Consider the following 20,345-nt stretch of genomic DNA (forward strand, 5'->3'; position numbering starts at 1 on the left):
GTGCTGAGATATGGAGCATGGACAGTGTATCCGCCTGTACGCCAAAATCGGAGGAAGAAAAGAGGTAGTCCAGCTTCACGAAATCGCAAATCTTCTTTTATTGGGTGTGCATACAAACTGGTGACAGGTTAAAATGTGAACATCTACGGTACATGTTTCTGGTGCTAAGGGCACGTTTAGTCATGATGTCTGGTGTTCCGCACTGTTGCACTTAAATAAGTTGTCCACTACTTGGACAACTCCTTGTCACACCCCTCGATTGGCCTCAATAAAATAAAATAGCTTATACCCACCTCCCTTGCCGATGCCTTTCCAAGCGGTCTCGGCACTCGGGGTCCCGCGGCTCCCATCCAGTTGTTGCGACATGTGAGCCACGCGCCCAATCAGCGCTGGCATCACTGGAAATACCATGGATGTTAAAGCATGTGAGCAAACATAGTTAACACAAATTGACCACGTATTCAATGAGGCACCCAGTTCATCGCGATTGGTGGTGGTGGCGACACACAGGAGACTACTAAAAAGTTAAAGGACTTGCTGAACAGACGCACCAGAGTTTGGTGGAATTGAGCCTTTCTCAACAAGTGTATTGAGAGGGGCCTTATACCAAGAGGCCTGAGGGTTCAGGTGTTCCCATCATTCCAGATGGAAGATGCGACATTTAAAGCCAAGTGGGAGGAGCTGGCCAGTGGTTGATCTAAGGGCTTTATGCAACTCCTCGGGGACTGGGAATCTACAGTGCCTCCACCTTTTGGACCATGGGTAATTAGTTTGTATTTCTATGATCATCTATCCCCTCATGGTATTATATTGGCGTATACTATCACACTCATATGTCAAGATTAATTATGATCTATAGGAATGAACACTACTGATTTATGTGAGACATGGTCACATCATGCATCTCACTTTATTCTCCATGGTGGCTATATTGATTATTGTTACTACAACCTTTGCCTTATATATGGTGATATGTTTATACAGTGTACTTACCTCAATTGTTTACATATAAATATATTTATCCCACTTATAGGAGACACTGTCTGATTCCTGTTCTGGGTTTTGCCTCTTTGTTGCACCCTACTAATTGTTGTGCCATCTCCCCTACCCTGCACTTCTTTCCTATCTGTCCTGATGAATTATTCATGTGTATTATTATTAGGAATGAAATAAAGTATATTTTTATATTTTCAATAGCATTTGACTCATGGTTCTCTTGTTTTTAAATGAAGAGGAAGTCAGAGATCAGCTGCAGCCCGGACTTCCTCTTCATGTTCAATTCAACAGAAGGCGGGGACAGTGACACCAGCGCTGATTGGGCGCCTGGCATACGTGTCACAGCAACCACATGGGGGATCCGGGGCCGCAAGTGCCCATACTGCTGGAACGGCGCTGGCACAAGTGGTGAGTATAAGCTTTTTTATTTTATAGGGGCCAAACATTTAGATCAAGAAGGGATTGTCCTAAAAGTGGATAATCCCTTTAAGTATTTACCTACTCTGGGGCACACGGTAGTGATATAATTAAACATTCAATTAAAAACAAAGTTGCATAAAACAGATAGAACAAAATATAGTATAGTACGTCAGTGTGTTATATTAACCATTTCTGGTACATATAATTGGCAGATAAAATTTATTACATATTAGTTTTTTAATTAAATAGTGAAAACTATAAATAGCTATTCTTAGTATATTCGATTTTTGATGGGTTATAAGAGCAATGAATGAATAGAAATATATGACAGTACAGTACAAATTTTTATTTAATAATATAGCATGATATCCTTCTTGAATCCAGCAGGTACTTGTTGATTTAATTTTAAAATCCACCATGCTTCTCTATTTTTGAGAATCTGTTACATGTCTATTTATATATTTCAGCATTTAGTTAAGAAACTAATAAGTAATCCATTTTATCTCTCTATGCCAATTATATGTACCAGAAATTGTTAATATAACACACTGAAGAACTATACAATGTTTGTACTATTTATTTTATGCAACTTTGATTTTAGTTGATTATTTAATTATACCACTATTGTGTGTATCGGAGTAGGGAACTGCTTATGTGCAACTTTGTGGAACACCAGACACCATGACTAAGGAAGCTCTAGAAACGCGTAGATGTTCACATATAAACCTGTCACCAGTTTGTATGCACACCTCATAGAAGATTTGCTTTTCCATGAAGCTGGATTACCTCTTTTTTCCTCTAAAATTTTCAGTGCAGAGTTCATACTGATAACTCTTCGTAAGTAAAGCCCTTGTATGGTTCACTATCAGGTTGGGGCATATCTACAGCTTTCTTCAAAGAAGCAGAGCAATGAATGAGATGACTGGGCTTGATTCATCTCTTGCAGAAATGGGCGGACCCCTAGATATTTGGGTCTGGGGGGTTTGGCTGAACATCAAATAAAAGTTTGTTTAGGGTACCAGGACAGCTGACAGCGCATCTTACCATCGATCAGAGATCCTGTTTCCCGCTCTGTCACATAGATGACAGCGTGGGAAACACTCAATGTTGGGGGTGCCAAACCCAAACAGTAACATGGAGTTCTTTAGGAAGTCTGTGTTCAGGGCACGTGCCCGAACACTAGGTGTTCGATGCAGACCCCGAATTTTACTGTTCGAGTTCACCCATCTGTAATCTCTTGTTGTACAACAATGTTCCACAAGGGACAAAACTGACCAAATGGGGTCTGTTGAGTTTTTGACATGATAACCAGGGGCATAAGTACAATAGGTGCAGGGGTTGCAACTGCACCGGAGGTCTTAGAGCCTAGGAGCGACCAAAAAGTCAATTTGGCCTATATACCAAGACCAATGCTGTTAAAAACTTATAACAATTGTGGGCCCCATTGGAGCTTTTTCACTAGGGCCCATGAGCTTCAATTAAGACCACTGATGATGACCAACCTAATTTAGGTATTTTTGGCCAGATCTTCAATGCGGCCTCCAAGTGGAGCCTCCATCAAGCAGCATGTGAGCAGAGTCTAATAAGTACAGACATACCAGGAGTTCTAATTGTGTTCCATTTGAAAGAATGACGATACAAGCTACTTGGACACATTCACAACAGCGTCCTTTTTCTGAGTTGAACTGGAAGCCCTGCCAAGGAACAAGTAAAAGCATTGTATATTTAATAGATGAGAAGACTGTAACTTGATGTTTCACTGTGTATAAGAGCTTCGTAACTAACATAACCAATATCTTACTTACCAGTCGACATTTTCCTTGACAGGTTCTAGTTATACATGACACCTCATTTTTCTGAGTCAAGTCATTCTTTTTACTAGTGCAATTACATTCATAACAAGGGTTATCATAAGGAGGTGGAATTGCAGTATTTGGCTGTGAAAGAAGTGAAAAGAAAAAATCAAAGACAATTAAAATTGAAAACTTTAAAATAAATTAAAATGAAAACATAAGTAAAAAACACAAAAAAAATGTAATACCATAAAAAAAGTTGTCCAAGTTATATAAAAAAACTATTTTTAATAACAAACTTAACAGATTGGGGTTGAGTTTATAGAAGGCAATACCTTAAAGGGATATTCCCATCTCCAAGATCCTATCTCAATATATAGTATGTGTAATAATAATAATAATATTAGCAAACACCTCCAATTAGAAATGTAGTATAGTATTTTTGATTCAATATGTCTCTTTCCTCATAGGCATTGAGGCAGGCATTGCAGGACCTTAGGTATCCACGATTACGACCACTAGCAGCTAGCTAACTAACTGTCACTTTATCAATGGACATAACCATGGATACCTAAGGTCCTGCGATGCCTGCACATGGGGTAAGAGACACATTGAATCAAAAATACTATACTACATTTCTAATTGTAGGTATTTGCTAATATTATTATTATTACACCATATTAGGATAGGATCTTGGAGAATACCCCTTTAACTCAAAATAGGTTTTCTACACTGGACAACCCCTTTGAGGCAAGACTACAAGTGTACACCCCAACATAGTTACCAAGGCTTTATAACATTAGCTTTCGGTTGGTTTTCCTGATTAGACCCTCTTCCAGACAGTAAAACAATGATCTTGTATGACACATAGACATACATCTTAATTAAGATCTATGAGATGTTCTATGACAAAAGTTCCTAAGTTTTTTTTAAGAAGCCACTTTAAAGTACAACATCAAAAGAGTATTTCAGGGGTTATCTGGGAGCGAAAAAATGTTGACCTTTCCTTATGGCTGAACATCAATATCAGATAGGCGGGGGTCCAATACCTGGCACTCCTTGATAAGCCGATACCTGGTACCTTAACTGCCAGAAGTACACAGTGTATGGTGGCCAAGTAATGTTAACCAAAAGACAGCAGTGTTTTTTAGACTTGCTCACCTGATAAATAGTGTTGTTGACCACACACACGTCTCCAGGAACTTATTAAAGAAAACAAAGATAAATAAATATCTTAATTTTATATAGTATTTTTCATCATAAAAAAATGTAGCACATTGCTCTATAAATATTGCAATTTATGCAGCTTGCTAATCTGATAGTAGGTTTATTAAAAAAGCTCTTTGTACATAGTATATCAGGCTGCCTGTACTGGTGGCACTTGCTGCATCATCAAACACAGCGGTTTTATTCTGCAGAAGAAAGACTTGAAGCTAACAATGTGAATTCCGCTGCAGTTTCCATTCTTTGCATGGCATAGCACTGGCATAGCTCCTTTTGCTTGACATCCCACAGCATAAATGCTGTCAGGCAGGGGAATAGAACTGGAGTGACAGAGGCTTCATATTGGCAGACTCATTTACATATCAATTCAACCACTGATTTCTCAGTAATGGACTGGCCATGTAAAGGTATCTCTGGACTTGTCATTGAAAGAGTTACATACTTATCTAATAGTTGGAGGTGAGAAATTCTGCTGACAGATTCCATTTAAGGTTCAAATCCAGTAGGTGGAAGGCGGGGAATAGAGCTGGAGTGACAAAGGCTTCAAATCAATCCACAACCTCATTTGCATATCAGTACAAATGTTGATTTCTCAGTAATGGAGAAAAGACTGGCCATGTAAAAGTATTGCTGAACTTGTCTTTGAACGAGCTACATGTGCATATAAATAGTTTGGGGTGTGAAATCCTGCTGACACATTCCCTTTTATATGTCTACTTGGATAGAACCAAACGTAAAGTTGACTTACCACACACTTTTTTTTTACAGCAAGAATTTTGTGGATCTTGAATTTCAACTATTATATAGCCTATCTCTTGACAGGGTGGAGGAACTGGTGGTAAGCATACTATCGGAAGGCAGTAGGAAGTTAATGTGATTCCATCACAGGTGCAGATGGAGCACTTGTCAGTCCACGTCTCATTAACCTGTAGGCAGTAAATAGAATTGGGGAATTGTAGTAAACTATTTTGATGGTGAAGAATACCAGAAAACAAGTTAAGTCAATGAAGAGTTTAGATCACCTACACAGGTTGAACACAATATGGGATTCGCCACACTGTACTTTCTCATTGGTATTATTACACTCTTGTAAATGCTATTTATGCAAGAATTTCATTTTATCAGTATGGTACCTTTGTATTATACCATAATACTGCATTATTTTGGAGTATGTCCTGCAAACAAAGAAAGTCTGTGTGTCTTCATATGAAAACAGAGTCAAGCAGAGCTACCATATGGGCCTCCTATAGCAATCTATAGGTGCCATATTACAGATCCAGCCAAAACAAAGCTACAACCCAGGCATCTATACAAGTCTTTTTAGATTTGAGGAATGCAAATTGTCTCTTCAGAGAGGAAGAGGACCAGAACTCTAGTGCCACCTACAGGATTTGAAGAAGATTTGAAGAAGAAATGGTAAACCTGCTGCCTGGTAGTCCTCCATGTTCATAGCATATAACTCTGACCCCACTACTGATTGGCACCTTTCTATGTAAACTGTGTTTGGGCAGAAAGCAGCCAATCAGTGGTAGGGACGGGCTTATACAGAGCTCAGCACTCAGTAAATCAAAATAACAGTAAGTAGCCCAGCAAGTGACCTATTGTAGGATTCAGGCTCACTGCCCCTACATCATGCTGCACTCAGATGGGGTAGAAAAAATTTAGTGACAGATTCCCTTTGACCCCTTCACGCCGCGGACCAATTTCCGCTTTTTCATTTTTTTTTCTCCCCTTCTTCCAAGAGCATAACTTTATTTTTATACCCACAAAGATGTATGACGACTAGTGTTGAGCATTCCGATACTGAAATATCGGGTATCGGCCGATATTCGTGGTATCGGAATTCCGATACTTAATTCCGATACTTTTACAATATCGAATACCGGAATCGGAAGTTCCCATAATGCCTGCGCTCTGCAGTGTCTCTGAACGATGACAAGCTGGGTGGCAGCGCTCAGCTGAGATCCAGCCTGTCATCAGAATGCCATCCCAGCGTGGGAGAATTCTCCTGATCGTTTAAAAGCCGGCGGGCGGTAAAAAGCCGGTGGGCGGTAAATAGCCGCCGGCTTTTAAACAATCACACCGCCCCATACTGCTTCCCCGCAGCCTCCCACCCCGATCCTCCGCTCCCCTCGCCACCTCCCATCCCGATCGTAAGTTAGGACCGGGCGGGGAGCGCAGCACCAAGGAGCAGGGAGCGAAGGACCCGGGCGGGGAAGCCGGCAGTGAAAAGACTCCACCGCCGGCTTTCCCGTTCTGTGCTGCGCTTTCCCGCCGGTTATTTCAAATGAACAGCTGAGGTATCAGGTGATGCCGATCAGCTGTTCATTTGAAGTCGCCGCGGTGCCCTCAGAGGGTTCATGTGAGTTCATGCTTGACTGCATTGCATGAACTCACATGAACTTTCCCACGGTCGCACAGGTCAGCCTCACCTCCCAGACCCGTCATGATTGGTGTGTGTGGGTGTCTGTGTGATGTGTGCGGGTGTGCGCGGTGTCTGTGCGATGTGTGCGGGTGTGCGCGGTGTCTGTGCGATGTGCACGGTGTCTGTGTGATGTGTGCGGGTGTGTGCGTGCAGGCAGACATAGGCCGATGTGACACTACTACTCCCATCGGCCTATGTCTGTCCCCCGTCCACTCGTGCCAGCAGGATCAGCTTGATGGCAGCAGTAGTTCCCATCAGCCTGATCCTGCTATTTAAATTGCCCTACTGTGTCCCCAATAAATGTTAAATACATGTCATTGGTGGCCAGTGGTTACCTACAATAAATTAGTTCATACATTACCTGTCCCCGCCGATCGCCACCTAAAATAAAGTAAAAAATAAAAAACTACACCTATACTCACCTAGACACCTAATTCCCCGAAGCCATCGATCTCCTGTAATAAAATATAAAATAATAAACCACAACCTTATCCTTACCCCTCCGTAGTAGTCCACGAGTGTCCCACGAAGATCTCCAGTTCAGTGCAGCCACATAGAATGTGACCGCTCTGAACCGCTGCCACCGCAAGAATGATGGGGCCGTAAAGCAGCCCCGTCATTGCATAAGCGGGTTCACCGGAGTTCAGGCAGCGCTGCTCCGGTTAGCTGCTTTACGGCCCTGCTGTATCGTGAGAAATTCCCACGGTACAGCACTGCCGTAAAGGAGTTCTCCGGAGCTGCGCTGCCTGAATGCACTCCGGTGACCTCAGTCAGTGGCTCCCGCTGCCGGGAGCGGACGTGTTCCCGGCAGCGTGAGCTTACAGCAGACATGTACAGCTGTCACCATCTCCAGATGTGACAGCTGTGCATGGGAGATCAGCGCAGGAACGTGGACAGGTAACTATTTTTTTTTAGTAAACTAAGAATTAAATAAAATTGTGTGTTTTATTTCAAATAAATTATTTTTTTCTTGGTGTAGTGTGTGTTTTTTCTTTTTAACACTTTGTAGGTTAGTAATGGGGGTGTCTTATAGATGCCCATCATTACTAACCTGGGCTTCATGGCAGCTGGCGCTGACATGAACCCCAGCCCTATTACCCCCTGCCACCGCACGAGGGCAACGTGGAAGAGCGAGGCTAAGTGCCAGAATTGGCGCATCCTATGGATGCGCCATTTCTGGGGCGGCTGACGGCTGGTGTTTCTAGCCTGGGAGGGGGCCAATATTCATGGCACCCTTCCTGGGCTATTAATATCAGCCCCCAGCTGTCTCTGCCTAGCCTTTGCTAGCTATTAAAATAGGGGGGACCCCACGTCATTTTTTTGGGGGGGTCCCCCATTTTAATAGCTAGTAAAGGCTAGGTATTCAGCTGGGGGCTGATATTAGTAGTCTGGGAAGATCCGTGGGTATTACCCCCTTCCCAGGCTTCAAACATCTGCCCCAGCCGTCTGCTTAACCTCCACTAGAGACTAAAATTATGGGGGATCCCACGCCAATTTTTTTTTAAATAAATCCTTTATTTTAACACTAAATGACATTTGATGAGTTAATAAAGATGCAGTCCCTAAATTATTATTTATTTTTTAATTAATTTTTCCCAAAAATTTTGACGTGGGCTTTGCCATATTTTTGTATGCCAGCCAGGTACAGCATCCAGCTTCTATGAACGCGCCATTTTCCGGGGTGGCTGCGGACTGCAATTTGCACCGGGGGGGGGGGGGGGGGGGCAGAAATCTTGGGTCTCCCTGCGCTGCGGATTCCAGCCCCCAGCTGCCTAGTTGTACCTGGCTGGACACAAAAATAGGGAGAAGCTCCACGTATTTTTTTTTTAAATTATTTCATGAAATTCATGAAATAATAAAGAAAAAAAGGGCTTCCCTATATTGTTGTGTCCGGCCAGGTACAAATAGGCAGCTGGTGGTTGGGGGCAGCCCGTTCCTGCCTGCTGTACCTGGCTGGACACAAATATAGTGCAAAGCCCCACGTCAATTTTTTTTAAATTATTTCAGGAAATTCATGAAAAAATTAAAAAAAAATTGATGTGGGGCTTCGCACTATATTTGTGTCCAGTCAGGTGCAGCAGGCAGGAACGGGCTGCCCCCAACCACCAGCTGCCTATTTGTACCTGGCCGGACACAACAATATAGGGAAGCCCTTTTTTTCTTAATTATTTCATGAATTTCATGAAATAATTAAAAAAAAAAATACGTGGGGCTTCGCCCTATTTTTGTGTCCAGCCAGGTACAACTAGGCAGCTGGGGGCTGGAATCCGCAGCGCAGGGAGGCCCAAGCTTTCTGGGCCCCACCCGCTGCAAATTGCAGTCCGCAGCCGCCCCGGAAAATGGCGCGTTCATAGAAGCGCCATCTTCTGGCGCTGTACCCAACTCATCCAGGGCCCTGGTGCGGTGGCTCACTGGGTAATAAAGGGGTTAAGGCCAGCTTGGCATTATCAGCTGGCCCTAAGCCCGAAATTCATGGGGTCACGCCAATATTAGACATGACCACCATGAATTTCTAGTAAGGTATTTAAAAAAAACACAACACCCAGAATAAAGTCCTTTAATTGAAATAAACACACAATTGTTTATTGTTCTAAATTAAACTATACTTACCATCACGCCCATTCCAGCTGAAGCCAACGATCTCCTGCAATAAAAGAAAAATAATAAACCAACCTCATCCTTACCTTCCCATGGATCCCATGACAGCTTCAGCTCTGCTACATCGAGATGACAGGCTGGACCGCAGCAGAACGCTGCCATCCAGCCTGTCATCTCGCAGACACTGAGAAGCGCAGGCATGCTTACGCTCCTTAGTGTCTCTCTGTGACGGCATAAAGATGAGCCGAGGTCATGTCCAATGAACTCGGCTCACCTCATGCACGTCACTGACAGCGTGGGAAAATTCTCCTGCACTCAGCGCTTCAGCGTGAGAATTCTCCCACGCTGTCAGTGACGTACATGAAGTGAGCTGAGTTCATTGGACATGAGCTCACCTCATGCACGTCACTGACAGCGTGGGGAAATTCTCACGCTGAAGCGCTGAGTGCAGGAGAATTTTCCCACACTGTCAGTGACGTGCATGAGGTGAGGTCATGACCAATGAACTCGGCTCACCTCATGCACGTCACTGACAGCGTGGGAAAATTCTCCTGCACTCAGCGCTTCTGCGTGAGAATTCTGCCACGCTGTCAGTGACGTGCATGAGGTGAGCCGAGTTCATTGGACATGACCTCACCTCATGCACGTCACTGACAGCGTGGGAAAATTCTCCTGCACTCAGCGCTTCAGCGTGAGAATTCTCCCACGCTGTCAGTGACGTGCATGAGGTGAGCCGAGTTCATTGTCGGCTCATCTGGATGCCGTCACAGAGAGACACTGAGGAGCGCAAGCATGCCTGCGCTTCTCAGTGTCCACGGGATGACAGGCTGGATGGCAGCGTTCTGCTGCGGTCCAGCCTGTCATCTCAATGTAGCAAAGCTGGAGCCGTCGTGGGAACCATGGAAAGGTAAGGATGATGTTGGTTTATTATTTTACTTTTATTGCAGGAGATCGTTGGCTTCAGCTGGAATGGGCGTGATGGTAAGTATGGTTTAATTTAGAACAATAAAGAATTGTGTGTTTATTTCAATTAAAGGACTTTATTCTGGGTGTTTGTGTTTTTTTTTTAACTTTCACTATGGGGTTAGTAAAGGGGGTGTCTTATAGACGCCTCTCCATTACTAACCTGGGCTTGATGTTAGCTGGCATTATAAGCTGACATCAACCCCAGCCCTATTACCCCCTGCCACCGCACCAGGGCAGCGTGGATGAGCGAGGCTAAGTGCCAGAATTGGCGCATCCTATGGATGCGCCATTTCTGGGGCGGCTGACGGCTGGTGTTTCTAGCCTGGGAGGGGGCCAATATTCATGGCTCCCTTCCTGGGCTATTAATATCAGCCCCCAGCTGTCTGCCTAGCCTTTGCTAGCTATTAAAATAGGGGGGACCCCACGTCATTTTTCTGTGGGGGTCCCCCATTTTAATAGCTAGTAAGGGCTAGGTATTCAGCTGGGGGCTGATATTAGTAGCCTGGGAAGCTCCGTGGGTATTACCCCCTTCCCAGGCTTCAAACATCTGCCCCAGCTGTCTGCTTAACCTCCGCTAGAGACTAAAATTAAGGGGAACCCCACGCCAATTTTTTTTTAAATAAATCCTTTATTTTAACACTAAATGACAAGTACAGTAATCAACACTGTCACTGTACTTCATATATATGTGACTGACATGTTTCTATCTATCTAATCTATGTATGATTCTCTATTCCTTCTATTCTAAATTGTCGGGTACAGATGCTGAATTGCCGGCCGGCTTTCTTAAAGAGACGGTGCATGAAAACACTATTATTTTTTTAAATAAATCCTTTACACTAAATGACAAGTACAGTAAGCAACACTGTCCCTGTACTTCATATATATGTGACTGACATGTTTCTATCTATCTAATCTATGTGTGAAGCTCTATTCTTTCTGTTGTAAATTGTCGGGTACCGGTGTATGCGCTGATGAATTGCCGGCTTTTCGCATAATACATTCTACATTATTCTTAGTTGTTTTACTTCATGTAGAATTAACCTACAAGGAAAGAAAGGGTTTATTTTCATTCCGATATTAGTGTCCCTTTGACTTGCATTGGTTTCCGGTATCGGAATCGGCGATATCCGATACTTTTTGAGTATCGGTCTGATCCAATCCGATACGATATTTCCTGATATCGGAAGGTATCGCTCAACACTAATGACGACTGTTTTTTTGCATAAAAAATTGTACTTTTGAATGACACCATTCATTATTAATATGTCATGCACTGGAAAGCAGGAAAAAAAAATCCAAGTGTGTTGAAATTGCAATTCTACACTTGTAGCTTGGATTTTTTATTTACCATGTTCACTATGCGGTAAAACTGACCTTGCAATATGATTCTCCATGTCTGTATGATTACGGTGATATTAAACATGTATAGCTTTTTGTTTTTTTTAAGTGGTGAAAAATAATTTGGAAATTTGTAAAAAAAAAATTTTTGCTTGTGTCGCCATTTACTGAGAGCCGTAACATTTTGAATTTTTGGGATATGGGACTGTGTGAGAGTCTATTTTTTGCATAGTGAGTTGATGTTTTTACTGATAACATTTTGGGTTAGATATGATGTTTTGATCTCTTATTGAATTTGTGTTTTATATATATATATTTTTTAAATTGCTTTATTTTTGGGGAAAAAGGGGGTGATTTGAACCTTTATTCATTTATTTATTTCATATTTTCAAAAACCTTTTTTTTCACTTTTTATTGTATTTGTTAGTCTTGTTAGGGGACTTGAACCTGCAATCATTTGTAGGATATGAGTAAGAGCCATGCTGGTTCGAAACATGTCATCCCTTCTCTAATTTTTTATTGTCCTTTTTCCCCTTAAATATGCTTTTAATTGAGTTTCATTAAATGTGAAGTTTTAAATACAATAGCTCTGCTCTGCCAGCGGCTGTCAGAGGCAGGTGATGACTGAATAATTCAGCCATCATCTGCCGGGAAATATATGGGCTTGGAGTGTGAGTTTGATTCAAAGTTAGAGACCGACATATGATGTAACTGTACACAATATGTCAGGATCACTTAAATCACTTGGACACCCAATTTAACCTTTGTGTCATAATAATGCTAAATATTGTTTAAGAGACTGCCCTGCGTCCCTTTCTAGATCTCCTGGTCTGACTATATGGCTCTGCCATCTTTGATCCCATCGGGAGGAAGCAGGATAGTCAAAAATGTTGAAATGTCTATAAGACTCAAATATACTAAAAATTCAATTAAACAATGCTGAAGTTTACAGAATATTTATGTTATTGATTCTTATTTAAAATGTAGCAATAGCTTTTTAATACATTTTAATCAGTTCTCTTAACAAGATCGACACTTTACACATATCTAAAGAATAGATGATAGCATTCTAATAATAATAGTAATAATAATATTAATCTCATAGAATAATAATCATTCTAAGAATAGAGTATGTTTTCTCTTAGAATGGAGGTCCCGTATCTTCTGTTTCAATGGAGCAATAGTCAAGCATGCAAATGGTTGCTCCATTCAAAGCACTTTGCTATCAGTCTCATGGGCAGTGAGTATTCTTGACTAGTGTTCTGTTCAAAAGGGGGACTTTCATTCTCAAGAGATTCCAGCTCATGAGGCATTTCTTATTTATCCTGTAGAGAGGTTATCAATCTTGGATCAACACCCTAAATTCGTTCTACTTAGGTGTCCATGTAAACCAGATAGAGACATTTCCATTTTCTACTGGCAGCATGAATGACAAGGGTCAATATAAGTCTATGGTTCAGCACGAATGACAAGGGCCAATACCAGTCTATAGGTGCATGTAAAACACATACAAGACACAGATGGCATCAGTGTGCCATCCATGTGCTATACATGTTTAACATTGCAAAGTATAGAAGAAGCTTTGTAATTTTTTTTGCCTTACCGGAAAAACCCTGATGGCACAATCTCCAAACATATCTGTGGAACCAGGTGACTGGATAGTCCTAACCTGGCTTTCTCTGAGTGTGTCCATGGGTTCCAGGTGACCAGATGGTCCCAATCTGGCTAACCCAAACATATACATGGGGCCAGGTGACCGGAGGATCACAATCATGGCTTTTCCACATGTCTCCATGGCACCAGGCGAATGGATGGTCCCAACCTGGCATCTTAAAACATATCTGTGACACCCCAGGGGTCTGGTTGCCACAGTGATAGAGATATTATGTCTGAGAGCAGGTGGGAGGTCCTTTGGTCAGGGATCCTGTGCATGCCACACCTCCTGCCCAGTCTTGGGAGGGGAAGAACTTCCCCTATATAAACCCGGGGCTGAAGCAGGGTGAGCAGTCAAGGAGAGTAGAGACAAGAAGCAGCATAGGAAGAAACAGCAGAAGCTCAGTGGGAGCAATACTACTACGAGTCAGGGGCTGGCAGCTGCAGAGCTCGCCCTGACTGAGAAGATTTCTTACCGGACCCGGAGTCCGAGGCTGTGGGGACTAATTCCTACCCAGCAGCAGAATCCGTCAGGCAGGGGATTTCAGGTCCTCTGGCCAAGAAGCCCGAAGGCACGGTCACACGCGTGGGACCAGCACCGCCATCGTGGAGCGGAAGCCATTAGAAGGCCCCGAGTCACCGGCCATACGGGTGAGCACCACACGGTACACTCAGGGACGTGGCTACTTATATCCGCTTCTAGCAAGGTAGCCAGAAGAGTACAGTCAGTTTGGGAGGCATACAACTCCGCCTGGCCAGGGGAGATCCCATCTGCTCAAGGACTGACCAGGCCCCGTTCGCTAGCAAGTACTCCGGGAGGGTCTATCGTTGTTACCAGTAAAGACCCTGAATTACACCGCACCGTCTCTGAGTGGTTCCTGCTACCCCCATCATCCACGTCGGCTGCCCTGAGGCCATACCCCTCCCGTTGGGGGTTATACCATCCCCGCTGCACCATCCATCCACCGGCCTCAGCGGACTGTCCTGCAGCGGCAGCTCCATAAGCTGCATTCAACGGGTGGCGTAGTCGTACTACATCTGCTGCCGTCCAGTTTGACTCCCTGGGCACGGACCGGGTCACCGCCACGAGACTACAACCCTCAAGAGATCCGGCTCCGGGTAAGCTCCTGCGTGCGCAACGCAGCGCGACACAGGCCCAGGGGCGCGTCAACTTTGGCGTAGTCGGCAGGATTTCGTGCCCGCAACCACCGGGTACTGCGTGCCTGAAAAAGAGACTTTTAAAACTTACCATCCGTGAAGTTTTCCCGCCATCGGTGAAGATTCCCGCCATCCGGCGCCATTTTCAGCCTTCTTCCCGCCATCTGTGAAGATTCCCGCCATCCGGCGCCATCTTCAGCCTTCTTCCCGCCATCCGTGGAGTTTTCCCGCCGTTGGACGCCATCTTGAGGACGCCGCGCGGGAAGAAGAGGGGCGTGGACTCCGAAAGCGCGCGAGAACTGAAGCCCCGCCTCACGTCCGGACGTTGCGTAAGGTCCTGGAAGGAGCCCAGCAGACGCCGACGTCACCGGAGCGCGACGGAAGGTCCTCAACCCTGACGATCTACTGCGGAGCCGCGGCCTACGGAACAGGATCATCGCAAGGTAGGCCACGGTCCACTAGGGGGGAGGAAGATGTCGGATGCGGAGGAGAGCTTCATTGCCTCAACCCCCGCCAGCGCCACCGCTGCTGCAGTTATGCCCTTCACCATGCCCTATATCCCGGGAGCAGCTTGGCTACCCCAGTACTCAGGGGAGTCACATACCCTGCATGACTTTAGAGAAAAGCTGGATAGCCTCTTCCAGGTGTACCCCCTCACAGAAGAGCAAAAAGTGAGCATCCTGGTGGCTCAACTAACCGGGGCAGCCAAAAGGGAAGTAAAATCCTGGCCACCTGGGAGGAAGACTGTCGCAGGGATACTAACCCGGCTGAAGGACACCTTTGATACCCGCACCTCAGCCGAGATTAAGCTTAGATTCTACGGGTGCAAGCAGCGAGCGCATGAGAGTATAAGGGACTATGCACTAAACCTACAAGAGGCCCTGAGGGCCATTAAGCAGACCGACCCTGATGGAGTGGGAAACGAGGACAGGCTCTTGACCGAACAATTTATAGAGGGACTATATTGTAATGCCCACCGAACCCAGTTGCGGGCGATGGCCTTACAGGATCCCCATCTGGGCTTTGCACAGTTCAAGGACAGAGCCATCCGGGTGCTCCGAGAACCGGCACCGGGTGGCGTTGTGACCCACAGGCGCCCAGCTATCACTTACCACCAGGAGGCGGCGCCCTTGTCGGCAGGGCCTGTGGGAGCTGATGCGCAGGCTTTGGACAATGACCCGGCTCCAGACCTACACCATCAGGTCCAAGAGCTAGCTAAGAGCGTTGCTGCGCTAACCCGAACTGTGCAGTCTTTACAGGTTTCCACCCCAGGGAAGATCCAGCTGGCATCCGGACCGGAGGACATCCCGTGGCGTCGACCAAGGAGGACCCCACCGGCCAGAGGAAGACCCAGTGACCGATACAGCGAAGACGGACGACCCATCTGCCGCCGCTGCAATCAACCCGGACATATGGCAAGGTACTGTTCTTTAAACGGGCACAACCTGGGGTAGAGGGCCAACCCCCAGGAAAAAGATCACCAGGCCCATCGAACTGGCGCGACAGATATGTGGGAGGACGTCCAGTCTTGCCTGTGGTACTGGATGGCATTCCCATGAGTGCCCTACTGGACACCGGGTCACAGGTCACCACCATCCCGTACGTGCTCTTTAAGCAGTACTGGAATGACTCGGATATTACCCGCTACCCTGACGACGACTTGAGTATCATCGCCAGCAATGGCCAGCCCGTGCCACAGATCGGATTTAAAGAGGTGACCATCAAAATCGGTAGAGTCGAACTGGCAGCACAGGGACTGATCATTGTAGATATTGACAAACATGAGAGTCACCCAAAAATAACTCTAGGAACTAATGTAATTGAAAATTGTCTTGCAGAGGTGATTTTCCTTTTACAGCAGGTTGCCAAGAACGCCAGCTCCGGCGAGCAGCGGGTGCTCCAGAAAGAGATCCGGGCACTGATGCGACGGCAACAGGTGGAACTCTCCGGCGGTGAGATTGGTAGCGTAAGAATGTGTGACCCTTTTCCTATTGCCATGCCCCCAAAAAGTGAAATGATGATTTGGTGCCGGGCAGCTATTGGTCTGAGAGATAGAGATTACCAGGCAATGGTAGAACCAGTTTACTCAGACAGTAGGCCCACCATCTTGACAGCACGGGGGGTGGTTAATGTACGCCATGGGAGGGTGCCCGTTCGCATAATCAATATCGGGAAGAGGGAAGTGTACCTGCCCCGGTATGCCACGCTAGCCAAATTATATACCATTAACCAAAATGCTATACAATCTGTGGAACCCTTGCCTCCATCTCACCCGGAGGAAGGTAATGGCTCTAAGAAAACAAAGGAGGACTGATGTCAGCAACTACATTTGGGTACTGACTCCACTCCCTCACATCAGAAACAGGGAGTCTATCGGGTGGTTCAAGAGTACGAGAGAGTGTTTAGTAAACACCCGTTAGACTTCGGGCGAGTCAAGGGGGTAGAACACCACATCCCCACGGGAGACCATCCTCCCATAAAAGAGAGGTATCGACCCGTACCCCCTGCACACTACCAACATGCCAAGGGGATGCTTAGAGACATGAAGGAGGCTGGGGTGATCAGGGATAGCTGTAGCCCCTGGGCAGCTCCACTAGTCTTAGTCAGAAAAAAAGACAACACCATGAGGATGTGTGTAGATTACCGGAAAATCAACCGTATCACACACAAGGATGCGTACCCCTTACCAAGGATAGAGGAGTCATTGGCTGCTTTAAGATCTGCTAACTTCTTCTCTACCTTGGATCTCACTAGCGGGTACTGGCAGGTTCCTGTAGCAGAGGCGGACCGGGAGAAGACCGCATTCACCACCCCGATGGGACTTAGCGAGTTCACCTGCATGCCGTTCGGACTCTGCAATGCACCAGGAACCTTCCAACGACTAATGGAGTGTTGTCTGGGCCACAGAAACTTCGAGACGGTCCTGTTGTACCTGGACGATGTCATCGTATATTCCAAGACGTATGAGGACCACCTGAAACACCTGGCGGAAGTGTTCGAAGCTCTGGCGAGTTACGGCCTAAAGGTGAAACCCTCCAAGTGTCACCTCCTGAAGCCAAAGGTGCAGTACCTGGGACACGTGGTGAGCGCTGACGGAGTGGCTCCCGACCCTGATAAGATCACCGCAATTAAGGAATGGCCAAGCCCCTCCAGCGTAAAAGAAGTGCGGCAGTTCCTCGGGTTGGTAGGCTACTACCGAAGGTTTATTCCCGGTTTCACCAAAAAGGCAGCACCTATGCAGGACCTCCTGATAGGCCAGTCCCGGAAGGCCAAGAACCAGAAGCCGCCCTTCAAATGAGAGGAGCTGGAAGAAGAGTCCTTCCGCCAGCTGAAGATGGCCCTCACGGGGGACGAAATCCTGGCGTACCCGGATTATAGCCAGCCCTTTATCCTCTACACCGACGCCAGTAACATCGGGCTAGGAGCCGTACTGTCCCAGATCCAGCAGGGGAAAGAACGAGTAATCGCCTACGCCAGCCGAAAGCTGCGACCCACCGAAAGGAATCCCGAGAATTACAGCTCATTTAAGCTAGAGTTCCTGGCCGTAGTATGGGCAGTCACCGAGCGCTTTAAGCATTACCTCGCTTCTTCCCGGTTCACCGTGTACACGGATAACAACCCGTTGACACACCTGGACACGGCAAGACTCGGTGCCCTGGAGCAGAGGTGGATGGCCCGTCTGTCCAACTACGAGTTCACAATCAAATACCGGGCCGGACGCTCCAATACCAATGCGGACGCCCTGTCCAGGATGCCCAACCTGCCGGACGAAGGAGAAGATCCGGAGGGACTGGAAGAAGTTGAACTCCCTGCGTTCCACCGTCATGGGACTATCCAGTACTCCCACCGGGTAAGGAGTAAGCAGGCTGCTACGTTGAACCCCTTACCTCACTACAACTGGGCGGAAACGCAAGACAGCGACCCTGCCGTCCGACTGGTGAAGGAGATGCTGACTCGCCCGGAGGCTTGCCTTGAACCAGACGCTCCGGAGGAAGCCAAACAACTATGGGCGGAGAGGAGTCGACTGTTCCTTTACAAGGGGAAGTTGTGCCGCAGAATGGTTAACTCCCGGACGCATGAACTACTCTGGCAAGTAGTGGTGCCACGAAGAGACGCAGCCATGGTGATGGAGGCATACCACGACGGAGCTGGACACTTCGGGTGGAAGAAGCTGGAGTTCCTGCTGCGCGAGCGATTCCACTGGGTAGGCATGAGGGGAACCATTGAGAAGTGGTGCAGAGACTGTGGCCCGTGCAACCTAAGAAGGAAGGATCGTGCCAGCCAGAAGACTCCCCTGCAGTCCATCGTCACCCGGCAGCCGTTGGAACTGGTAGCCTTGGATCATGTAAAACTGACCCCAAGCAGAAGTGGCTACGTCTACGCACTAACCATCGTGGATCACTACTCCCGGTTCTTGGTTGTCGTCCCCGTCAAGGACTTAACAGCTCGAACAGCAGCGAGAGCCTTCCAGCAGCATTTCTGCCGTCCACACGGGTACCCGGACCAAGTGTTGACAGACCAGGGACCTGCCTTTGAAGCGGAGGTCTTCCAAGAATTCTGCACTCTGTATGGCTGCCGGAAGATAAGGACGACACCCTATCATCCGCAAACTAATGGACTTTGTGAGAAAATGAACCAGGTGGTAATGGATCTTCTGAAAACGTTGCCCCTGGAAGAACGCAGTCTGTGGCCTGAGAAGCTGCCCGATCTGGTGGACCTATACAACCACATCCCGGTAGGTTCCACCAACTGTACCCCGGCTTACCTAATGAGGGCAAGACCTGGTAAGTTACCTGTTGACCTGGAAATGGGAGTCCTGACACCCGAGGACACTTCACCAGAAGCAGACTGGGACACAGAGAGGCAGCAGCAGTACCGGAGAGTACAGGAGAGCGTGGAGCGAAGTCTCTGTCAGGCTAGGGAAAGACAAGAGAAAACTTACAACCAGTATGCTCCCGCTGTTCCCCTGGTACCCGGAGAGCAGGTCTTGAAGAGGAAGAGACGGCTCCACAAGTTGGACGACCAGTGGGAGAAGGACCCGTACACCGTACTGCCCTCAAGCCACGAGAACCCGAAGGTTTGTACCATCAGTAAAGACGGAGGGGAAACTACAGCCATTGTATCCCGGGACCACCTGAAGAAGTGTCCCGAACAACTGAGGAACCCTGAAGAGGAACAAGAAGACCATCGACCCGTAGAGGAAAGGGAAGATATGGTTAGTACTGTGCTCGGGGACTTCCCTCGGTCTTGGACTCAAGTCAATGGTGCAGTTGTGGTACCCGTACTCACCTTCCTCCAACCAGCATCCCAAGCACCTACGGAGCAACAGGTAGAGCTGGAAGAGCAGCCGGTCCAGGAGGCAGAAGACTCCACACAAGCAGAACAGGAGGATCAACCCTCTGCTTATAGTGAGCCTGCCGTACCCCTAGTGAGACAAAGAGCCGGTAGACAGCTGCCCAGTTTACCCTTGACAGCTCCTACACCCTGTAGTTCAGGGCCAGACAGTCAGCTCCGTAGGTCCACTAGGGCCACTAGGGGCCAGTTACCCGCACGCTGGAGGATTTGAAGTGTATAAATTGTTTTATTTATGTTTATCTGTGTATTGTTGCTTGTGTATAATTTTGTGTTTCCAGTTATTTTTAGGAATCCTTGGTGGATTTACCGGGAATCCTTGTACATAGTTGGAGCGTAACCCAGGATGGACTAGAGACTGTTAAGGACTCGGGGTAGGACAGACCCCTACCTGGTTACGTCTCCCTGTTTTGGTGAAA

At 46.6% G+C, this 20,345-nt stretch overlaps 1 protein-coding gene across 1 annotated transcript in view; it reads right to left on the reverse strand.

Moving 5' to 3' along the window:
* Positions 1–20,345, reverse strand: part of LOC141174072 (uncharacterized) — a 369,120-nt gene that overhangs the window by 38,069 nt on the left and 310,706 nt on the right. The window contains exons 28-31 of the mRNA XM_073658713.1: positions 5,182–5,359; positions 4,371–4,411; positions 3,222–3,353; positions 3,015–3,110 (exon numbers count right to left, since the gene is read on the reverse strand). Coding sequence (XP_073514814.1) covers positions 3,015–3,110; positions 3,222–3,353; positions 4,371–4,411; positions 5,182–5,359 — 447 coding nt within the window. The remainder of the gene's footprint in view (positions 1–3,014; positions 3,111–3,221; positions 3,354–4,370; positions 4,412–5,181; positions 5,360–20,345) is intronic.

This window comes from Phyllobates terribilis, unplaced genomic scaffold, assembly GCF_046119375.1.
Source record: "Phyllobates terribilis strain yellow unplaced genomic scaffold, ASM4611937v1 Scaffold_13__5_contigs__length_258822181, whole genome shotgun sequence".
NCBI lineage: Eukaryota > Metazoa > Chordata > Amphibia > Anura > Dendrobatidae > Phyllobates > Phyllobates terribilis.